Genomic DNA, 21,463 nt, shown 5'->3' with positions numbered 1-21,463 from the left:
CTAATGTAGCCCCCTGTGGTCCTTCCCAGGAGGCCAAGGAGAAGATGGAGCAGCTAGAGGGAGCTCTGCAGAATACAGAAACAGGGCAGGACCTGTGCACCAGCCGCAAGCTGCAGAGACAGCATGGCCAACTGGAGAATAAGAGCCAAGCCCTGGCCAGCAAGATGGCTGATCTCATCTCCCAGGCCCACAGTGTGGCCACTGCCCAGACCATCCTGGAGGAGACACAGCAGTGCTGCCAGAGGTGTCTGTTCCGTCTTCACTCTGTTGTGTCACTCCCCCTGTACAGGACTTAAGAGCCAACAAGGTGGCACTTGTAGAACCTGAGGATGCCCAAGCTTCCTCCCTTATGATAGTCATTCTGAGGCAAGGAGGGTCAAAGACCATGTTAGGTGTCCAAAGCAAGACCCCTGCCACCTGAAGTCAGGTGGTCCTCTTGCGGCCTACCCATCATCACAGGTTTCCTTTCTTTCCTGGCCTGTTCCTCATGGGTTTTTGACAGGGATGATGAAGGAAGCAGGGCCTTGTCCTCACCTTGCCCCAGTCTCTCCCCTCTCCTCCCTCCACCCAGGTTCCACTCCCTGCAGGCCCATTTGGCTACCCGGCACCTGCAGTTGCAGGCCGCAGTTGAGCTGTACCAGTTCAACCACCTGAGCGACCTGGAGCTCACCTGGGTGACTGAACACATGCCTAGTGCCAGCCCCGCCAGCTGTACTCAGTGCCAGGGTGGTGCCCAGAGCCTTCAATACAAGCACAGGGTAACAATCTCCTTATTTTCCTGGGATCCCAATATCTCATTCCCACAATTTAGAAGCCCTCACCACTACTCAGGGTGTCCTGGCCTCTAAGTCCCTCCCCACAGGTGTCCCAGTTTCCAAATATCTGCCCCAGCTATTCTTTACCCAGAGCCACATCCATGCTTCCTCCTGGACACGCTATGGATAAGCAAATCCCAGAGGCAGTTGCCCATCATGCTGTCCTGTGGCAGGTGCTCCAGGCCGAAGTGAGAGCTCACCAGAGGCAGGTGCACCAGGTGCTGGACTCTGGCCGGAACCTAGCAGCCTCTGGGCACCCCGAAGCTCAGTGCCTCACAGAGCAGTGCCAGAAGTTGGAAGGTCAGTGGGCTGAGCTGGAGCAGGCGTGCGCAGCACAAACCCACTGCCTGCAGCGGGCTGCTACTTTCCAGCAGGTAGGATGCAGACAGCGCAGGGTCAGTAGAGTGGCCGAAGTCTGGCAGGCTCTGGGAGGATTTGTGGGACCCTCAGGGCGATAGGTCAGTGGGCCCAAAACTGGCTGGTCCCCATATGGGCCCAGATGTTCCTCTGTGTAAGCTGCCGGAGACCAGGATGACCTCAATGGGTGATGGAGGCACCTATCTGAGATTGCCAAGGTGAATGGGCACCATTGTTGGCAGTACTTTCTGCATGTGTCGGAGCTGGAGAGCTGGATGGAGGAGAAGCGGCCACTGTTGAGTAGTCAGGACTGTGGCAGAGACGAGGCAGCCACCTTCAGGCTCATTGGGAAACATCAGGTACCATGCCCTGAGCATCTCACAGGTGTGGACTTGAGTGATGGTGGATCATGAGGACAGGGTCTGTCACACCCCCCACAAAGGGCACATCCTAATTCTTTTTCTACCTGAAGACCCCGCCAGCCCCAACCCACCACCCACCCAAATCCTGCAGTGCCTTCCTGGTCCCCAGAACTCATTTCTGCCAGGGCAGCCCCAGCACTGTGACCTGAGAACACTCTCTCTGTAGCCTCTTTATGGGACTTGCCTCTCCCTGCGGACTTGTGTGTCTCTGCCTCCTCTTGCCTCTCCTCTCTGGCACTTTTCTACTCCTTCAAGGTTACCTGCCACCTGGGCTTTGAAGACCATGCACTGAGTTAACCAGATGCCCTTCCTGAAACCTGCCTCCTCCCACAAGCACCCTCTGGTTAAAGGGGTGAAGTCTGGAAGCCCCCTTCTCATTCCTGGAGGTGGACTCTGATGCATTCCTGCTTCCTCTTGTCATGGAAGGGTCTTCCTGTCAGAGCATTTTTTCCTGCACAGCCCCAGCGGTCATTGTTCCTGTGTGTCCTGTGACTGAGGACCTTCAGTGAGCCATTCCTAAAAGCCACCAGGGAGCTTCCAAGTCCCATGCAGCTTACTTAATTCTGTCCACCTCTTCCACATTGCCATTGGGTCTCATTTAATGCCCCTATAGCCTCTTTCCTGGATAATGAGCCCTCTGAGGGTAGAGACTGTTTGCATTTTGTGGAACTGTGAGTCCACCATCAGTATTGGGTAGGTGGGTGATGGATGGGTGGGGAGACGAATGAGTGTTTGTGTGGGTGAATGAGTTGAAGGATGGAGGAGTGTACGAATTGATGAGCAAATGGAGCGGGGGGTTGTGAATGGATATGTAGAGGGGGTGGGCAGGTGGGTGGATGGATGTAGAGATGAAGTGTTGCCCAATCAGAGCCTGGCATGGGGTCTATGTTGGCAGGTGCTGCAGCAGGAGCTGGCTCTTTATTGGACCTCCATGGAGGAGCTTAACCAGAAGGCCCAAAGCCTTGCTGGCTCTAAGGCCCCTGAGCAGCTGGGTGTGGTGCAGGAGAGGCTCTGGGAGCAGCTGCGGGCACTACAGGAGCTGGCCATTGCTCGGTAGGGAGCATTGCCATCATTCTCATAGGAGGGTACAGGAGGCCTTGCCACAGCTGACTGTCCCATCATAGCCCTAAGTTGGAAGGGACCTATGACCCCAGACCCATAGAGGTGCATTGGAAGGCTGTCTTTACTGCATGTTGCTCACCAATTTCCAGAAATTCTTCAGTGAGATCCCACTGGGCAAGAATTCAGCCCCCAACTCCCAGCTATCGGTCTCTTCCCCACATCCACTGCTCCCCTGCCCCCTACCCTGGCTTTCTTCTGTCTACTTCTCCCTGAATCCTGAGTCACAGGCTCGGGCAAAACCCACAAATAACCCCATCCTTCAGGTCACCCCCTTTGACTGGCCCAGCTGACCCCAGGGGTGAGAAACTAACTTCTGGGGAACCATGGGCTGTCACTATAGGGGCCAGGAGCTGGAGGGGACCCTGAAGCTGCATGAATTCATGAGGGAGGCAGAGGACCTGCAGAGCTGGCTGGCCAGCCAGAAGCAGGTGGCCAGAGGAAGAGAGAACCTTGGAGGGGACTACGAGCACGTGCTGGTAAGGGGCTGGGGCAGGGAGGATGAAGTGAGGCAGACACGATGAGGGGGCAGTGGCAGAGGGAATGGGAGTGGAGTGGCCCTGCTGGGCTGGATGGAGAAGGTGAGTGAAGTCAGCAGCCCTGGCTGACGAAGGGCCTTCAGAGTAGAGCGGGCAAGTACACGGCTGTCTAACCCCACAGTACTGGGTGGGTCACTGAGGTGCCTTGCTCCCTAGACTCTTGCTGCCGGACCTATCACCTACTCCCCTCTATCCTCAGCACCTCTGCACCAAGTTCGCAAAATTCCAGCACCAGGTGGAGATGGGCGGCCAGCAGGTGGCAATCTGCCAGCAACTAGCAGCAGGCCTGCTGGAGCGTAGACACAGCGCTGCCAACAAGGCCTGTGAGAGGCAGCAGGATCTGCAGTGAGTGCTGGGCCAGGCTGGGCCAGGCTTGGAGGAGGGTGCTGGAGTGTGAAGTGAGGCCCATGCTCCAAGAGCTCCAGGGCTCTGTCTGCCCATCTGGAGAGGGCCCAGTCCCAAGAAAGCTGAGCCACCACAGGCTGTGGTCTGTGACAGGAGATGAGGCCAGGTGTGCAGGCCCCCAGGAGCACTTTTCCCAACCGAGGAGGGGCTGTGGGAAGAAATTGCCTAGGCCACATGGGGTTGGGGGAGCTTTCTACAAGCTCTCGAGCTCCCAAGCTCCCACACCCACCTGACCCTGTCCTCCAGTTGGTGTGGAATCTGTCCTGGCCTGTGAGCCTGAGGCAAGCAAGGTTCTGACCTGATCATAACCCCAGCACCGGAAGCCTTGAAGCTTAGGGAGAGTTAGCTAAGTAAATGAGGAATGGAGAAGAGATGTGGCCCCTTCCTTTGAGGCCTTGTAAGCCCATAACCCTGAGAATCAATTCTCAGAAGGGAGGCGGGACCCCGGAGCTGAGCATTACAGTAGCAAAGGGTCAAACTCAGAGTGAAGCCAGAGATACAGGCTCCAGGGACGGGATGGAGGCTTGCCGGCCACACCAATGACAAGCGTAGGCTGTAAGAAAGGAGAGACCTAGTCAGGAGCTTTGGGCAAGTCATGGGCACAGTCCAGAGAGGAAGAGGGCGGACCAGACCTAGCAGGGGAAGGGAATATGAGGCTTGCCCGTGACTGGTCCCCTGCTGGTCTTCCATGCACCAGGACCGCCTGGTCAGAGCTGTGGGAGCTGACCCAGGCCCGAGGCTGCTGGCTCCGAAATGCTGAGACCACCTTCAGAGTTCAGAGAGATCTTGTGGAAGCCCTCAACCAGGTCCAGGTGTGAGCCCGGGGGTAGGAAGGGGTCTCTTTCTGGAAGTGGGCACCACCTCCATTCCTGACCCCCTTGGCCCTCTCCTCTCTCAGGAGAAAGTCACAAGCCTCCCCAGTGATGTGGCCCAGGACCTGCGTGGGGTGGAGGCCCAGCTGAGGAAACACAAGGGGCTGGAACATGAGCTGATGGGCACTGAGAAGTGGGTGAGCACACTGGCTTCTCTCCCACCAACCTGGTCCTCTAAATTTCCCTCTCTCCCTTGTTTCCAGTTGGGCCCATTGTGAGGGACTCAGTTCCCAAGTGAGGGACACATCTTGGGATGGTCAGGCCCCCCTCCCTCAGCCAGTGAGGACGCTCCCTGCCTCCTTTCCCCCCCATCTGCCAGTTGCAGGAATTGCTGGAGGCTGGAGACAGGGTGCAGCAGCTGAGTCCGGGGCTTCAGGCCCATGCTGTGCAGCAGAAGCAACAAGCTGTGACACAGGCCTGGGAGGCCCTGAGGCTGTGCATGGAGCAGCGCAGGGCCCAGCTAGAGCAAGCATGCCTCCTGGGCTGCTTCCACACAGTGGTGAGGGCTTCTTCTGCTTGGGGCGGGGGGGCGTGCGTGTGTGAGCGTGTGTATTCGTGCATGTGCATGTGTGTGCATGCCCTCCAGTTCCAGAGGGAGAACAAGTGTGGTCGCCTGGGTGTCAGTCTGGCTGCTCAGAGGCTGAGCATAGGGGGCATGGCATGGCAGGGACTCCTCAAGTTTGGGTCAGTGCCAACCCAGATGAGTGACAGTGCCATTATGCAAGTCCCAGCCAGCACTGGGAAGTTAGAATAACCAGAGATCCAGATGTGTGGACAAAGTCCTCTTTAATGGCTGGGAGCATCTCTGCCAGGAACTGTGGGAGAAAGAAGAGGGTGACTGAGGAGCTATGGAAAGTGGCCCTGAGCTGTCCCAGGAGTCCCCCTGTCTCAGTACCTGATAGTCTAGGAGGCTCAAACCATGATACTGTGAAAAGACAAGCTTAAGGACCCTCTGCCACTTTCAGGCTGTGTGAGCAAGGCATTTAACCCTAGGATGCCAAGAGCCTAGAGATGACCAAACTCTTCCACATACAATGTGCTACTTACCCTCTTCCTCTGCACAGTGAGATGGTTGGACAAGGGCCTGGCTCCCTCCAGCTCTAACACTGTACAGTTGTCCACAAATCAACCAGAGCTAGTTGTAGGCATTAGATTGGCAACACAGGATGGGAGAGTGGGAAGATGTTGAGGTACAGGGAAGGCTACAGAGGCAAAGGTGGCCTTGGCCCTGGAAGAACAGATGAGCCTTTTGGCTTTCTTCCATCAACAAGCTATGCACTGGGCCTCTTGCTGACCCTAGGTGAGCTCTGTTGAGCTGGGGAGGAGGGGGAGGAGCTTCTTGGTGAGGGTCTGACACATGTGGAAGGTTTGTGGGCCTGGTTTAGATGAGAACAGAGAAGACAGGTGACAAGGGCACAGTGTATGTCACCCCCAGACAGCTCAGTGGCTGGATGTATGCATGAATTCAGGTGGGTTCTCTGCCACCAGCCCAGCCTCACCAAGACCCCCATGGTCTCTGGGGTCAGGTGCAGGACTACGCCTCCTGGGCGGCCAGTGTGCGGCAGGAACTGCAGGCGAAGGAGAGCTCCCCAGAGCACAGCAGTGGCCCTCACAGGCTCAGTGCCCACCAATGGCTTCGGGTAGAGCTGGAGGCCCGGGAGGAGCTGCAGCAGCGGGCGGCACGGTTGGGCCAGCAGGCACTTCTGACTGTAGGAACAGCTACCAAGGATGTAGGCCCCCCTCTCCTGATGCCCTCAGCCTGCCCCACCCTGGCCTCTCTGGCTCCCTGGCCCTTGGTACCACATCAGTCTCTCAAATGGATCCCAAGGAATCCATTTTCAGCTCCTCCATGCTGGGCTGCCCTCCTGAGCCCCGCCTCCTCCATGTGCCCACCTCCAGGTCCAGGATAGGCTACAAACCCTGCGGGAGGAACGTGATCAGGTCTTCCAGGCCTGGATGCAGGAGCAAGAGAGGCTGCAGGCCACGCTGCGGGAGCAGCTCCTCCTTAGACAGTGCAGCCACCTGGAGAAGACCCTCACAGCCCAGGAGGCAGGTCCCCTCAGTAGCTCCCCACCTCCTGCCGCCAAACACCCAGCCACCTGCTCCTCTTCTCTGCTTCCCTCTCTCCACTCTTTCCCCTCTTCCCCGGGTCTCAGGCATTTTCTCTGACATGGCGCATAGAGACTGTGCATGAGTCCTCTCAGGTGGCCAGGGTGGAGTCCTGGGGCACCTGCGCCTCCACCAACACCCCCAGGCTAGGTCTAGACCCTCTGCTCCCCAGCCCCAACCCCAGACACAGCCCCAGGGGAGTCACCAGAGGTTGGACATACACCCCACTTCATGCAGAGGTTAAGGTATTTCTGGCCTTTAAGCCAGGCTCCCATTCCCCCTCACATTTCCCTTGCCATGATCAGTGCTCATGCCAGCCCCACTCCAGGTCTCTTGCTTTCCTCAGATGCCCAGGGACACTGCCTCAGCTCTGACAAGTGTGGAGAGGGGCTGGCTGCTTGGCTTCCCTTGCTGACCTTTGACTTTACCATGGGCTGATCCAGGCATGCCTGAGAACTGGTGCCCTGGGGAGCTCCGTGGAGGAGGTAGAGCAGTTGATCTATAGGCACATGATCTTCCAGAAGTTGCTGACTGCCCAGGATGAGAAGGTGATGGGCTCAGGGAGTCCTGGGTGCCATCAGTCTGGGGCATGGGGGCACAGTATCTCACTGTGCATCCAGAGGTCGTGCTAATTGCCTTGGGGCTTGAAGCACCTGGTTGAGATTGACTGAATGGAATTGTACGTGTGGCTCAAGAGGCCCAGATGGGGTGGGCCACACTACAGGGACCCCAGGGGACATATGGCTCTGTCTACATTATATGGTCACTGGGAAGCAGCTGGTTCCAGCTGTTGCTGGGAGGATTGGCCAGCCCTTGGCCATGAAAGATTAAGGGAAAAGCTGGGGACACTGGAAGAAAAGGCCCAGCCTCCAGGATGGGAGACCAGAAGGCTGCGTCCCTTCCCCACAGGAGGCAGCTCTGCGTAAGCAGCTGAAGACGCTCCCAGGCCAAAGGGGGCAGGACTTGCTTCATCACGTGCTGCAGCATCGGGTTCGAGTGAAGGAGCTGGCGGAGAGCCGGGCTCGTGCCCTGCGTACTTCCCTGCTGATGGCCAACTTTTCCAGGGCTGCTACCCAGGTCAGAAGGCCACCCCTGTGAGTGCCCTCCACTTGGCCCACATTTTGCAGTTTGAGGTGACCTTCACCTCTCCACGTTGTGGTGGAGACTGAGGGTTAGAGAGTTAAATGGCTTCCCAGGGGCCATGCTGGAGCCAGAGCATTTGATTCTAAGTGTCTGCGCATGGAGACCCCACCTGTTTCCTGAGTGCTAGCAGGGTCAGGGCAAAGAGGAGCCACAGAGAAGGGGGCTGAGCATTCCAGGGTCCCAGGAGCAGGGGGTTCACACCACCAAAATGGAATCCTACCCAAGATCCCTGCCCATCCACTTCCTGTAGCCCAGCTGGGCCTGGGACATGTCTTCCCGGGCTGGAAACATTGGCTCTCATTTACTGGGCAATGCGAACCTTGCCCCTGAGGCCAGTAGGTACCACCTGGGCTCTACTGAAGCAGAGGCCTCAGGGAGAGATCACCATGGAATTTGGGTCCCCATACCTACCAGACTGAGGACTGGATCCAGGAGCGTGTCCAGCAGCTGAGAGAATCGACCCCCTCTGGATGCCTGAAAGACCATGTGACACACTTGTGGAAACACCAGGCTTTTGAGGCTGAGGTTCAGGCCCATGAGCAGGTGATGACCTCTGTAGCCAAGGTAACACATAGACCTGATCTGCCCCAAAGGGTGGGCCCATGGATGGCCAAGGAGCACCATCTTAGGCAGGAGGAAGGGCACAGGAAAGCTCCCCTGTGTCCCATCTCCCAGCAGGGTGAAGCCATCCTGGTACAGAACTACCCTCAGGCAAGAGAGGTCTTCCAGCGGCTGCAGGCTCTGCAGGAGCTCTGGGAGAAACTGAGGCAAGCAGTAACCCTCCGAGGCCAGGTCCTGAAGGACAAGAGTTGCTTCCTGGAGTTCCTGCAGAGAGTGGACCTCGCAGAGGCCTGGATCCGGCAGAAGGTGGAGGCCCATCTGGGCAGGGCAGGCTGGGGACCTGGAGCCAAAGGATGGGGCAGGGAGGAGTCCAGGCCTGTGTTAGGAGGGAGCCTGGATGGGAAGTTCCAAAGCTCTCATCTGCCCCGATGCTGCCCCAACAGTAAGGGCCAGAGGGCCTGGCACTTGAGGCCGGTGCTCAGTGTGCTGCCCTCCCTTCCTGGACCCTCACAGGAGGTGATGGTGAACATCAGTGACCAGGGTCAGGACCATGAGCACTGCCTGCGGCTCTATAGGCAGCTCCGCAAGTTCCAAAGCACCATGGTGGCTGGGGTAAGGGGCCCTGCCCAGGAGGGGTTGGCACAACACCCAGTGTGGGAAATTTGGCCTAGAGTAAGTAGTGACAGGGCATGGGCTCCAGGGCCAGGTGTGGGCAGAGCATTGGCTCTGTGTTAGCTGCTGGCAAGCACTTAGGCCAGGCTCTCATCAGCTCTAGCCTCAGTTTCTTCATCTCTAAAGTGGAGGTATGCCTAGCTTAGAGGTAAAGAGCAGGTGTGTGTGGCGGGGGTTAGCTCAGTCTATACCTGTGAATAAACTGCACAGACCTACGTCTCTGTCACACACGCACACATGCCTCACTGGTGAGCTCTGAAGTCTAGTGGAGTTAGAAGGCTGGTTTAGTATTGTACTATAGCTGTGTAAGGTGATACCTTGAGAGAAGCTGGGAGAAGGGTACAGGAGCCTCTCTACCACTTTTGCAATTCCCATGCACCTATAATTATTACAGATTTCCTAAAAAAGACACTACATATGCCTGGGTGAGATAGACACTCATCTTCCTTTAGTGTGACTACCCCAGCATCTCCTTCTTACCCCACACCATCCCCCCAAATATACCAGAGAACTCTATCACTCTTCAGTGATACAGAGGAAAGAAATTTGGCAAATGTACTGACAGGTGCTAGAACCCAATCCCCCTGATAGAGGTGTACATGAGCTTGTTAATGCCACAGTGCTAAACATGACACATCCTTCACTAGAGGCAGAATTCATAGGTGTTGTGCCAGTGCAGCAGCAGGAAGAGGAAAGTTGCTGGGCTTGAACCCTGACTCTGTCACAAAGGATCCCTGCTAGCCTCTGAGCTCTGCTGGGGCAGAGGGGAAGGGAAGATGCTTTGGGAAGTTGGTCAAACTCTACAAATGCAAAGAACAGGAAGGCTGCAACCCAGCCCTGTCGGGTCTCTCCTCCCTTTGTACCTGTTAGTTGGCCCAGGGTTCAGGCCAGTCCTCAGGGCTGAGACACCCAAGCCCCGGGAGGCTGGAGTCACCATGTCATCCACTCTCCTTTGGCTTCTTCTATCCCAACAAGTTGCATTTTAATTTTAAAAGCTTCTGTTAATGAGTATGTGGCCCAGCTCCCCTCCTACCTGGTCCCATCTTGAGGGACACATGTCCTGGCCTGAGAGAGTCTGGAGCTGTGAGCTCCAAGCTCTTCTTACTCACTATATGGGGGAGGGGGAGACTGTAGCATCTGTCACAGTAGAGGGAACAGCCATCTCCCACTCACCAAACGTGCTGCTCCTCATCCCCAAGTGCCAACTTCAGTGCCAAGAAAGGGCACTGAAGCCCATTGCACCTCCCCCGCAGGACACAGTGGGGGATGCCTATGTTAGAAGCATCAATGACTTGGTACCACAGCTCAAGAGCCAGGACCCAGAGGAAAACAAGACCATCTGCCAGCGACAAAGCCAGCTCAACACCAGGCCAGTCCCAGACCTAGCGGGGCTGGAGGCCAGCAGATGGGCAGGGGGCCACCTCAAGCTCCACATCTCACCACCACCCTTCGGCCAGGTGGACAAGTTTCCATGACAAGCTGCTACAGTATCAGCGGCAGCTTGAAGGGGCCTTGGAGATACATGCACTGTCCAGGGACCTGGATGATGTCATTGAACAGATTGGGGAGAAGGTAAATGATGAAAAGGGGGTCCCACTGTGCACCACGAGTCAGGGCAATGGGTGCTGCCTAGTCTCCATGAGTCCTGCTACCCCCACCTCCACTCTTCAACTGGGAACTTGCCCATCAGAGGTCCACCAAGGGCAAATGACGAGGGATCACTAACAGACCATAGAGCCCCTCCCCCCATGCAGTCGGTCCATCTGTTTCTTTCTCTCCCAGATATGCTGTGGGTCCAAAGACCAGAGCACACCCTCTCTATTTCCTCTAGGCCCTGAGCAAGCCAAAAACCCACAGAAGGCGTCCCCCAGGGTGGTGGAAGCCACCACAGATATCTGGGCCCAAAACTGGCCAAGGTGGCAGTGAAGCCACATGCAGCCCAGGAAGCCCCGTGTGAAATAGAGGGTGCCCTGTTGTGGGCCAGCCAGGTTTCCCCTTCAGTTTCTGCTCTCACATAGCCAGCCTAGGCCCCTGGCCATGCTCACTCCTTTTCTTCTGAGCTCCCCCCAAGGGATGGGAATCAAAAAAGACAAAATGCTAGAGAGAGCCACACAAGTGAGGGTCTTACCTCAGAAGGAGCCCCCCAGACCAGGGTCCCTCAGCAGAATCTTCCTCCTGCACATAAGAAAGGGGCCTTTGCCCAGGGCCTACTCAGGCCTGTGGGAGGGACTCACATGCAGGGTGCTTGCTCTCCACACTGCTGCCTTGGTGTTGCTGGCCCTCTGTGGTGAGGGAGCAGGTGCATCTAAAGCCTGGCCTGCAATGGCCTCCCTACCCACCGCAGGGAACCTCAATCCAGTCACTGGAGGGTGCAGAAGACCTGGATGGCATACAGAGGCTGCTGTGGAAGCATGAGGTTCTGGAGCAGGAAATGCGCCTTATCCAGGCTCAGGTGGAGGTGAGCAGCTGGAGGTGAAGGTGAGCAGGTGGGGGTAGAGATGTGCAGCCAGAGGTGGAGGGGGTGGACACCTGGCAGAGGAGGTAGAGAGAGCTTTAGGACCGTGAGAGCTGCAAGCCAGGGCCTCCCCAACCCAGCCTCCAACCCTTGCTTCCCCTGCAGTCCCTGGATCATAAGGTAGGCTGCCTCTGCTGGAGAAGCCCAGGGGTGAGCCACAGCCTCAGTCACAAGCAACAAGAGATGATGGACAGCTGGAGGCAGCTCCAGAGCAGGGTCCAGAAGTGGTAGGAGACCCCTGGTCCTCACTCCCTCCCATCCCCTCCAGTGTCTCGGTGCTGCACTACTTGCCCTTGGCCCCCATTTTCTGTGTTGTCACTCCACTGATTCTCAGTTCATGGGCCCTTAGCTAAGGGGCAAAGGGCCAGGAGACCACATGGGTGGGCACAGGGGACTAGGGGCTTGGTGGCCCTAGGACTAGCTGATGAGCCCTGTGGGCAGGAGGGAGTCACTGGAGGCCAGGCACGAAGCTCAGAAGCTCCAGGCCCTGCTGCAGGAGCTGCTGGCCTGGGCACAGGGGCTACGGGCTGAGATGGATGCTCGGGGCACCCCTGGAAGCCCTGCAGGAGTCCTGCGCATGCTGGAAGATCACCAGGCATACAAGGTGAGGAGCCGGAGGGCCTGGGCCTTTCCGAAACTCACCTCCTCATTGCCACCCCTTCCTCTGAGCCCCACTTGTTCTGGGTCCTTTGCCTCCTGCCCTCCTTTGTCCTCTTCTATCTCCCACCCCCGGGCTGTCTTCCCCACCTCTCCTGCACACTGAGGCCTGATGGGATCTGAGCCCAGCCCTGTTCCAGGCTGAGCTGGATGTCCGGACAGACAGTATCCGCCTGGTTCAAACCACCGGGCAACAGTTGCTTGCAGCTGGGCACCCATCAGCCTCTGGCATTCACCAGGCCCTGGCTGCTTTAGAACAGGAGCTGAGCAGCCTGCAAGGGGCCTGGAGGATGCACCAGCGGCAGTTGCAGGAGGCCCTGGAGCTGCAGGTAGGTGCCATCCCCCCAGCCTCCAGGGACTACACCAGCAAGGCCCACTCCAAAGCCTAAGCCAAAAGGGCTCCCCTCCTCTCCCTACTCAGCTTGTACTCAGCAGCTTGTCCTACCATGAACTCGTTCTCTAGGCCACCAAAAGTCACTCCCTAGAGCAGCTGGACCCTCTGCTGACCTTCTGTTGCCTTTTCTTTTCTTACCAGCTGTATCTGAGCTCTGTGGAGAAGGTGGAACGTTGGCTCTACAGCGAGGAAGCTTTCCTGGCCAACAAGGGTCTGGGGGTAGGTGGCTGGCAGAGGTGCGGGAGGATGAACAGGAGTAGCCCAGGTCTTCCTGGGGGTGCAGAGGACAGTGTGGAGAAGTTCTGCCTGTCCTGGAAATCGATACTGGACTCTCCTCCTCGTCAGGAATCACTGCCAGAGCAGCCTGAGGGCCTCCAGTAATGGGTTGGAACACAGCAGTGGTTTTGGGGAAGAGGGTTTGGTAGGATGGCTCAGGGGGTGGGGTGGGAAGCAGATAGCTCAGAGGAGGGAGGGGGCAACCCCACAGACAGTATCAGCTTCCTGCTCCTACCAGGACCCCTTGGCCAATGTGGAGACCCTCCTGTGGAAGCACAAGAGGTTTAAGCAGGGCCTGGAAGCACAGGTGGAAAAGATCCGCTCACTAGAAGCCACAGTCCACAGCCTACACGAGCGTGGACACCCCGAGGCCCAGAGCGCCCTGGCCAGGTGGCAGGCCGTGCTCCTAAGGTACCTGCCTGTAGCTCTGCAGTGATGGGCACTGGGTGGGCTGCTGTGGCATCGGCTCCCTGGCTTTTCCCTTCCTGCTCTTCCACCTCTTGGCCCACGTTCACCAGCCTTTTTCCAAGGGCTGATGTCAGATGCCAGGTGCCCGCCACTCCTGGGCAGCTGCATGTTGGCCTGATACGCATCAAATGGTACCCTGAAAAATCCATCTCCAGTCTTCATTTTGCTGAGCCAGAGGGGAGCTTTACCAAGAAGCTCACACTAGGAAAGCAAGACGGGAAGCAGCTTAATGACAGGGGAGGTCCCGGTGGTTAAGCAGCCCTCAGGAACCTGGCAGCCTTGAGTTCCTGTGCAGCCCATTGAGGGCAACACGTGAGCAGATTCCTCTCCATCACAGCAAAGTCTCTAATCTACCGTGAGGGAGTAATTAACACTGCCCCTGAGGACCGTGATGTCTTAGCCCTGGGCCTGGCGCTGCAGAGCCCTGGGCTCATAAAGCTGACATTTATGCCCTGTGTGGCCTGTGTGGCTATTGACACCAGGCTGTGCCCTTGCCCTCATGAAAGCTCTATGGCTCAGCCACCTGGGCCTGACCCCCAGCCTTGGATAGAGGCAGACATGGCCCAAAGCTGGATCCCAGACCTCAGGCCACCCTTCCAGACAGCCACTGGCACCCACCAGTTCTGTGGCTCCTTGTGCCCTCTGTGGGTTTTTTGGTTTTTTGTTTGTTTGTTTTGGTGGGACTGGGATTTGAACTCAGGGTTGCACACTTACAAAGCAGGTGCTCTACCACTTGAGCCATATCTGCCATCATTCTGCTCTGGTTATTTCAGAGATGGGGGGGTCTCATGAACTATTTACCTGGGCTGGCCTTGAACCCTGATCCTCCCAATCTCAGCCTCCCAAATAGCTAGGATTACAGGCACAAGCTGCCAACCCCTGGCTCCCCTCTGCGCTCTTGCAGGTGGACCACACCTGGGTACCATGAAGGTCGCTGAGTTGACAAATGGCAAACATTGTTGGCTGATCTCTGTCACCTTAGGTGGTTGGTAGCAGGCCCAGCTACCCCTGGCACAGTACCACTGACCCCCTTCCCTCCCAGGTTCCGCCATCCTCACGAGGCTGTGACCCTCCAGGCAGCCTCTGTGCACTGCCCCCCTACCTTTGGCCGCAGGGCTCACACACCAGTGCGGGAAAAGCACTGGTGGGTTCCGGGGTGGAAGATGCTCTTTTAAAGATCTCGTCATTCCTATTTGCATTGGCAAGGTACTTAATACGTGCGCATGGAGGTATATTATGTAGCGTATGTAAATTGGTATATATTTGCATATATTATGTATCAGTTTTTATACTAAAGTACTTTAAATATTTTGTTAAATAGTATATAAATGTTATATACGCACACACATTCACGCATATATTTAAGGGGTTTCCTGCTTGAAACATTCTTACTAAAAACAAACAGCGGTTTAGCCACTGTACGTCTGTGTGTGCTGGCTATAACGTACCACAGACTGGAGTATAAACAACAAAAGTGAATTTTTTTCACATCTAGAGGTTAGAAGTCCAAGATCAAGATGTCAGCTTCTTCTCTTGTATTGTACATAGCTTCCTCCAGTGTCCTCTGGGGGTGTCCTAATCTCTTATAAAGATACCAGATTAGCCCCCTCCCCCATCTGACTTCATTTACTGAGTTAGCTTTTTAAAGGCCTATCTCCAAATACAGTACTAGTCTGAGGCTGTGGGGTTAGGGACATGCCAGGCATGGTGGTACATTCCTGTAATCCCAGCCATTTGGGAGGAGGCAATAGGATTGTGGTGTGAGGCCAACCCAGGAAAAAAGTTAGTGAGACCCTATTTCAAGAACAAGCCAGGTGGTTCGCAACTGTAATCCCAGCTATGCAGGAAGCAGAAGTTAGGGGATGGCAGTCTGCGGCTGACCCCAGGCAAAATTATGAGACCCTATCTGAAAAATAACTAAAGTGAAAAGGGCTCAGGGTGTGACTCAAGAGGTAAAATACCTGCCTAGCAAGTGCAAAGCCCTGAGTTCAAACCTAGTACAGCAGAAAAAAAGAAAAGAAAAACATTGCAAGGGGCCTCCATTCAGCCCACAACTGACACCGATATGGAGAGGACAGATGTGTGTCTTTGTTTCAAAGAGAATGTCAGAATCAGGGCACCAAGAAGCGTGGGCATATGCGCACACAGCTCCAGGTCCCATGGGTGAACCTGGGGGCCCATGACACCCTTTTTCTGCAGGAAGGAGGCACTCGAAGAGCGAGCAAGGACCTGGGGCCGCCAGCTGGAGGGGCTGCAGCAGCTTCAGGCATTCTTGCAGGAGTCTCATGAGGTTCCTCTGGCCTGGGGTGGGCGTGATTGGTTGAGGGGTGGGGTTACCCTTCCTCCTGGGCACCCCAGAGGTTAGGGGAAGCAGAACCTGGTCCTCCACATGTGCCCAGGTGGTCACATGGCTGAGGGAGAAGAACCTAGTGGCCTTGGAGAATTGGCGGGACCCGGCCTCACTGCAGGCACAGCTGCGGAGGCAGCAGAATTTCCAGGTTGAGCTGGACTCAAACATCCACCAGCGACAGGAGCTGCAGCAGGTGAGGTCCCCACAGAGCCCAGCTGCCAGCACCAAACCATCGCAGTGAGGGCTGACGTCCATTGTCACCATGTACTATGTGCTGGCACTGATGTGACACACAGTTGCTTCTCCAAAACCGGGGCCTTCTCCGTAACAGAAAGATTGTCTTGGATGCAATACAGGCACAACCAGCAGTCATGCTGGGGGAAGGCATCAAAACATTACTTTTTTTTCTTTTGTAGTACTGGGATTTGACCTCAGAGACTCACCCATGCTAGGCAGGTGCTCTACCACTTGAGCCACTCTGCCAGCCCTATGTATTTTTTTTTTTTTTAAGATAGGGTCTCATTTCAGGCCAGTGGCCCTGAACCCCAGTCCTCCTATTTATGCTTCCCCACACAACTGGGATGATGTGCTCATGCCACCAGCCATTGGTCGAGATGGGGTCTTGAGAACAGGCTGGCCTTGAACTTCAATCCTCTCAATCTCTGCCTCCTCCAGAGTAGCTAGGATTACAGGTGTGAGCCACTGTACTCGGCCACATTATTCCTTTGTAACCACTCATGTTTCCACCCTGCAAAGACAAGTCCTGACACCAGGATGACTCTCTGATATCAAGTGCCGGGCTAAGCTTCATGTGCTTGGTCTCATTTAACAAATAACCATTATCTTCATTATATGGGTGAAGAAAAAGAGGCTTAGAGAGATAAGAAACTTGCTCAAGGTCACACAGCCAGCACCTAGCAATTCTGCACTTTGGGGCCATCATTGGCACCAGCCCAAATGCCTTGGTATCCACAGCCCTGTGATGTGTGTGCCATGTTGTGGTGCAGGAGGGGCAGAGGCTGCTGCAGGGGGGTTGCCCAGCCTCGGAGACCGTCAGGGAGCGGTTGCAGGAGCTGGAAGAGCTCTGGGCTAAGCTGCAAACCAACTGCCAGAGGAAGGAGGCCAAGCTGCAGGAAGCCTGTGAGGTGAAGCTGTGCAGACAAGGAGCAGCAGGATGGGGCTCTGGACCCTCCCCTTGGTGCCCACTCACATTCTGCCCCGCCCCCCAGGCCCTGCGTCTACAGCGGAGCCTGGAGGAACTGGGGAGCCAGCTGGAGCCCATGGAAGTTGAACTGAGAAACCCTGCCAGGGGCCAGGACCTGCGTCAGGTGGACGAGCTCCTGCGGGCACAGGGAGAGCTGGAGGCCGCTGTGGACAGGCAGACCAGGCAGGCACAGGCCGTGCTGGGCCAGGCCCAGGCCTTCACACTGGAAGGTTGCTGCCTCATCAAGGCTGTGGAAGAGCAGGCCTGGCAGCTGCTTCACAGGTAGATGTGCCCAGCCCTTGCCTGTTTGCTTCTTCCTTGGTCTCTTTCCCTGTCCCTCCCTGGAGGGACACCTGCCTCTGCCTCCCAGCTCGTATCTTTTCATCTCACCCCCTGCCCATGGTGAGGCGTACAGAGTGGGTGAGGACTATGTCACAGTCTAGTCCAATATGACAACTAGAGCTTCGTCCTGGTTCCCCCTCCACTGCTGCAGGTTCCAGGGCCTCCGGGAGCCTCTGCAGGAGCGCAGGGCAGCCCTAGAGGCCCAGAGACTCCTCTTGCAGTTCTTCAGAGACGCTGATGAGGAAATGGCCTGGGTGCAAGAGAAGCTGCCCCTGGCCACCGCCCAGGACTATGGCCAGAGCCTGAGTGCTGTACAGCACCTGCAGCAGAAGCACCAGGTGTCGGCCAGCACTGGGAGACTGGGGGGTGGGGGGGCTGCTCAGAAGGGTGCCAGGCTCATAGCCAAGGAAGTGGAGCTGTGACCCAGGTCTTAGGGTGCCTGAATTCTTTGGAAATCCCTGGACAGATTGCCTTGGCAGCAAGTCTGGAGGGTGGGAGGCTTCAGACCCAACTCTTGGGGCTCCCCAGAATCCTGTAGCAGCCCAGGTTTCTCCTCCTTCATAGAACTTGGAGAGTGAGATTAACAGCCACAAGGCTGTGACCCTGGTGGTGGTGGACACAGGACACAAGCTGGTACAGGCTGGGCACTTTGCTGCTCAAGAGGTAGCCACCCAAGTACAGCAGCTGGAGGGGGCCCTGGACCACCTGCGGGCAGAGGTGGCACGGAGGAGGCTGCTGCTGAGGCAGGCCCTGGAGGCCCAGCAATGTCTGGCGGAGGTAAGAGAGGTGCAGCGTGGTGGGCCTGACAACCTCAAGAGAGTACAGGGCCGGAAGGGGCTGGAAGGTGACTCCCCAGGAAGCCATCTTCTGTCTCCTGACTCTGAGGTTGTCTCTTCTGCCTGTTTGCTAAGCATGTCTTCTCAACCAGTGGTTCTCAGCTAGTGCTTTATGTCACCATCACCTTGTGTTTGAACCTGAACTAGTTCACAATGGTGAATATAAATGTAAAGGAAGAAAAACTAGTTAGAAAGGAGAAACTCAGAAAGGAATATTGGCTAAAACTTACATGACAAAAACTATGCCTGCGATCCAAGATCAAGGTGACTTTATTTTGTATGAAAGAGAAAAATCAACCAGAACCTTTTTAAAAAAAAAAAAATATTGACACTCAGGTCCTTCCCAACCAAATGAGACCCTTCTGGGGCGGGGCGCAGGTGTAGGGAGCTGTTCGAGGTCTCCAGGTGACTCCAATGTGCAGCCAACTGAGAACCATCGCTGGAAACCCCGACGCCTAGAACCCTCTGAGCAGGGCAAACTCTTCTCTGTCTCCCCAGCTCCTAGAGGCTGGATCCTGGCTGGCTGAACGGGGCTGTGTCCTGGACAGTGAAGATATGGGCCAGAGTGCGGAGGCCACACAGACTCTTCTGCGGCGGCTGGAGGCCACCAGGAGGGACCTGGAGGGGTTCAGCCAGCACATTGGGGGCCTGCAGCAGACAGTGGCCCTCCTGGAGAGCAGGCAGAACCCAGACAGGTAGGCCAGAGCCATGTGCACCTGGGGAAGAGCAGAGCCGAGGGTGTCCCCCACAGAGGGGGCTAAGTCTGGCCCAGCCTCGAGAGGAAGGACTCCAACCAGGCTGTCTTTCCTGCCACAGTCCCAGGGTGCTGGCCCAGCTACAGGTGGTACGGGAGGCCCACGCACAGCTGCTGCGGAGAACAGAGGTCAGGGAGCAAAGCCTGAGGGAACAGCTGCAGCTACACCAACTACAGCAAGAAACCCTCCTCCTCGACGCCTGGCTGACCACCAAGGTGGCCACTGCAGAGTCTCAGGACTGTGGGCAGGACCTGGAGGGCATCAAGGTGACTCACTCTTAGGCAGACCGGGGGCAGGGTGGGGGCAGGGGCTTTCTTGTGGGGGAGGACGGAGATAAAGGGATGCTGTAGGGTGAGCAGCAGGGAAGCTGTGGGGATGGTTCTAAAAGGATCTAGAACCAGGGCTGAGGGATGCTGGAGCCATTGGATCCTGCAAGCCCTTTGTGAACTTCTCAGGCTGCCAGAAGAAGCTTCAGCATCCCTGGCTCTACATCTTTGCAGGTGCTGGAAGAGAAGTTCAAAATTTTCAGCCAGGAAGCCTGGAGCCTGGGGCAGGTCAAGGTGCAGGCCCTGCGGGAGCTGGCGGACTCCCTGGAACGGGGAGCACCCAGGTGCTCTCCTCAGATTCAAGCCCAGAAGAGCCGCATCCAGGCCACTTGGGAGAGGCTGGACAAGGCAATCAAAGCCCGCACAGAGGTAGGTGCCTGAGGGCCAGGCTAGGCCACTGCAGCCAAGAGGCAGGGGAAGCCATGCTTGCTACCCATCAGCCCTGTGGCTACCTCTAACTCAGAAGCAAGACGATGGGAGCCTCAGTCTCCCACCTGTGCCCGCCTTCAGTCGGCCGCCTCCTAGTCTGGTTCACACCTTGTGCAAAGGGGAAGCCTGCCTGGCCAGCTTCGAGCCCTCAGAGCCCACCCAAGTGCATCTCTGTTCTGATGGGACTCACCCGTTGGTGTCACATTTAACTGGGTGTGGCGCTCACTAGCTCTGGCTTCTCCATCCCTTCACCCCGCCCTCCTCTGCTCTGAATGCTCTAAGCATTGGTTTGTAGCCAAGTAAAACTTCAGCTTTCTTCCAGGACTTTCGCTCTTGTCTTTGTCAGAGCAGCCCAGCTCCCCAAGTTCCTGACAGTCAGACCCCGCACCCACAGTGGGACATTCTCTGTACACAGGCGTGGTGGTGAATGAATCACCAAGGCCCATAGTCCTTGTTCACGGGAGCTGGCCTAGGAGGCCTTTTTTAGGGAGAACAGAGCCCAGGGAGCAGAACTCGGCCCCAATAGACCCTCCCTCCTTTCCCAGAGCTTGGCTGCAGCCCATGAGGTCCGAGGCTTTGAACAGGTGGCATTGGAGCTCCAGCGCTGGATGCAGGAGAAAAGTGCCCTGCTGGAGGCAGCGCTCAGAGGACACAGCCTCTTGTCCACATCACCCTTGCAGCAGGAGCAGCAGCAGCATAAGCGCCTGCAGGTGAGGGCCTCGCCCTGGGCCTGCCTGACTGAAACCCACTCCAGACACCAAAGAAGGACCCCTCCCCAGAGGCAACCAGTCAGAACCATCCTCACAGGGACTGCTCCTGGGCCACCTCCCCTCTGGCCCTGGGATGTGGCCCAGGCTGTGCAGCAGAGTAGAGGAGCCTCCTCAGAGAGGCCTGGGCTACTTGCTGAGTGGGGAGCATGCTGGGTCGGTGTGAAGACAGACCTGTGTTCTGGTCACAGAGGGAACTGGCAGCTATTGAAAAGGAGGTGACATGGACACAGATAGAGGCCTGCCGACTCAGTCAGAGGCACCCTGCAGCTCGAGAAGACCTGGCTGAGCAGCTGGCCAAGGTGCAGGAGGCCTGGGCCACCTTGGAGGCGAAGACCCAAGAGCGGGGCCAGCAGCTGGTGCAGGCTGCCCAGAGCCACGCCTTCCTCAAGCACTGTCGTGAGCTGCTGTAGGTAGTGGCCTGCCTCAGTTAGCTCAGCTCTGCTCTGAGGGACAGGGGTTATCCTGGTTTCCTGGAAGGAAGGACTTCCTCTTCTCTGCCTGCCCTGATAGTGGCTTCCTTTCCCTGCCTCTCAGAGCATGGGCTCAGGACAGACAGGCACTGTTGTCCTCAGAGGAGCTGGCTGGGGACATGGTAGAGACCGAGCAGCTCCTGGAGCAGCATAAGGAACTGGGGCGCGAAATCCAGGAGCACTGCCTTAAAGCCCAGCTCATGCGGCAGCAAGGACAGCAGCTGGTGGACAACAGCCACCTCATGTCCCTGGAGGTGCGAGCACAGAGGCCTCAGAACCCCAGTATATCAGAGAGGCTGGGTGAGGGGTGGAGAGAGGCCAGGTCGCTCAGCCTTCCCCTCCCTCTGCTTGCCTCTCCTGCCAGCCCTGTCTGGGGTGGCAGCTATAACCAGCAGCAGTCCCTCCCACCAGGTGGCAGAGCATCTGCAGGACCTGGAAGGGCAGCTGCAGGGGCTACAGGCAGCGTGGACCCAGCGCCAACAATGCCTCGAGGAGAGCTGGAGCCTGCAGAAGCTGCAGCAGGGGCTGGAGCAGGCAGAAGCCTGGCTGGCCTCTCGGGAGGGCCTTCTGCTGGAGCCCAGCTGCGGGGTAAGTGAAGGCTCTGCCTAGAGCTGGCTGTCATCTGGCAGCCAGGGCCCAGGGCAGACCCTGCTACTC

The 21,463-nt window shown here is 56.8% G+C and overlaps 1 protein-coding gene across 1 annotated transcript in view; it reads left to right on the top strand.

Moving 5' to 3' along the window:
- The window catches only part of Sptbn5 (spectrin beta, non-erythrocytic 5), a 45,253-nt gene that overhangs the window by 20,399 nt on the left and 3,391 nt on the right, over nt 1-21,463 (top strand). The window contains exons 26-63 of the mRNA XM_074058837.1: nt 30-244; nt 572-758; nt 989-1,189; nt 1,415-1,531; nt 2,490-2,647; nt 3,057-3,192; nt 3,452-3,597; nt 4,355-4,469; nt 4,556-4,666; nt 4,849-5,028; nt 6,056-6,259; nt 6,429-6,578; nt 7,082-7,186; nt 7,548-7,715; nt 8,196-8,345; nt 8,457-8,648; nt 8,856-8,954; nt 10,268-10,383; nt 10,472-10,586; nt 11,359-11,472; nt 11,635-11,756; nt 11,971-12,133; nt 12,327-12,515; nt 12,722-12,799; nt 13,095-13,267; nt 15,524-15,614; nt 15,724-15,867; nt 16,682-16,819; nt 16,904-17,160; nt 17,372-17,558; nt 17,785-17,997; nt 18,555-18,751; nt 18,873-19,077; nt 19,312-19,506; nt 20,112-20,276; nt 20,525-20,742; nt 20,871-21,060; nt 21,218-21,394. Of these exons, the coding sequence (XP_073914938.1) occupies nt 30-244; nt 572-758; nt 989-1,189; nt 1,415-1,531; nt 2,490-2,647; nt 3,057-3,192; nt 3,452-3,597; nt 4,355-4,469; nt 4,556-4,666; nt 4,849-5,028; nt 6,056-6,259; nt 6,429-6,578; nt 7,082-7,186; nt 7,548-7,715; nt 8,196-8,345; nt 8,457-8,648; nt 8,856-8,954; nt 10,268-10,383; nt 10,472-10,586; nt 11,359-11,472; nt 11,635-11,756; nt 11,971-12,133; nt 12,327-12,515; nt 12,722-12,799; nt 13,095-13,267; nt 15,524-15,614; nt 15,724-15,867; nt 16,682-16,819; nt 16,904-17,160; nt 17,372-17,558; nt 17,785-17,997; nt 18,555-18,751; nt 18,873-19,077; nt 19,312-19,506; nt 20,112-20,276; nt 20,525-20,742; nt 20,871-21,060; nt 21,218-21,394 (6,081 nt within the window). The remainder of the gene's footprint in view (nt 1-29; nt 245-571; nt 759-988; nt 1,190-1,414; nt 1,532-2,489; nt 2,648-3,056; nt 3,193-3,451; nt 3,598-4,354; nt 4,470-4,555; nt 4,667-4,848; nt 5,029-6,055; nt 6,260-6,428; nt 6,579-7,081; nt 7,187-7,547; nt 7,716-8,195; nt 8,346-8,456; nt 8,649-8,855; nt 8,955-10,267; nt 10,384-10,471; nt 10,587-11,358; nt 11,473-11,634; nt 11,757-11,970; nt 12,134-12,326; nt 12,516-12,721; nt 12,800-13,094; nt 13,268-15,523; nt 15,615-15,723; nt 15,868-16,681; nt 16,820-16,903; nt 17,161-17,371; nt 17,559-17,784; nt 17,998-18,554; nt 18,752-18,872; nt 19,078-19,311; nt 19,507-20,111; nt 20,277-20,524; nt 20,743-20,870; nt 21,061-21,217; nt 21,395-21,463) is intronic.

This window comes from Castor canadensis, chromosome 2 (genome assembly GCF_047511655.1).
Source record: "Castor canadensis chromosome 2, mCasCan1.hap1v2, whole genome shotgun sequence".
NCBI classification, from domain to species: Eukaryota; Metazoa; Chordata; class Mammalia; order Rodentia; family Castoridae; genus Castor; species Castor canadensis.
This window is presented reverse-complemented; position numbering and strand designations above follow the sequence as displayed.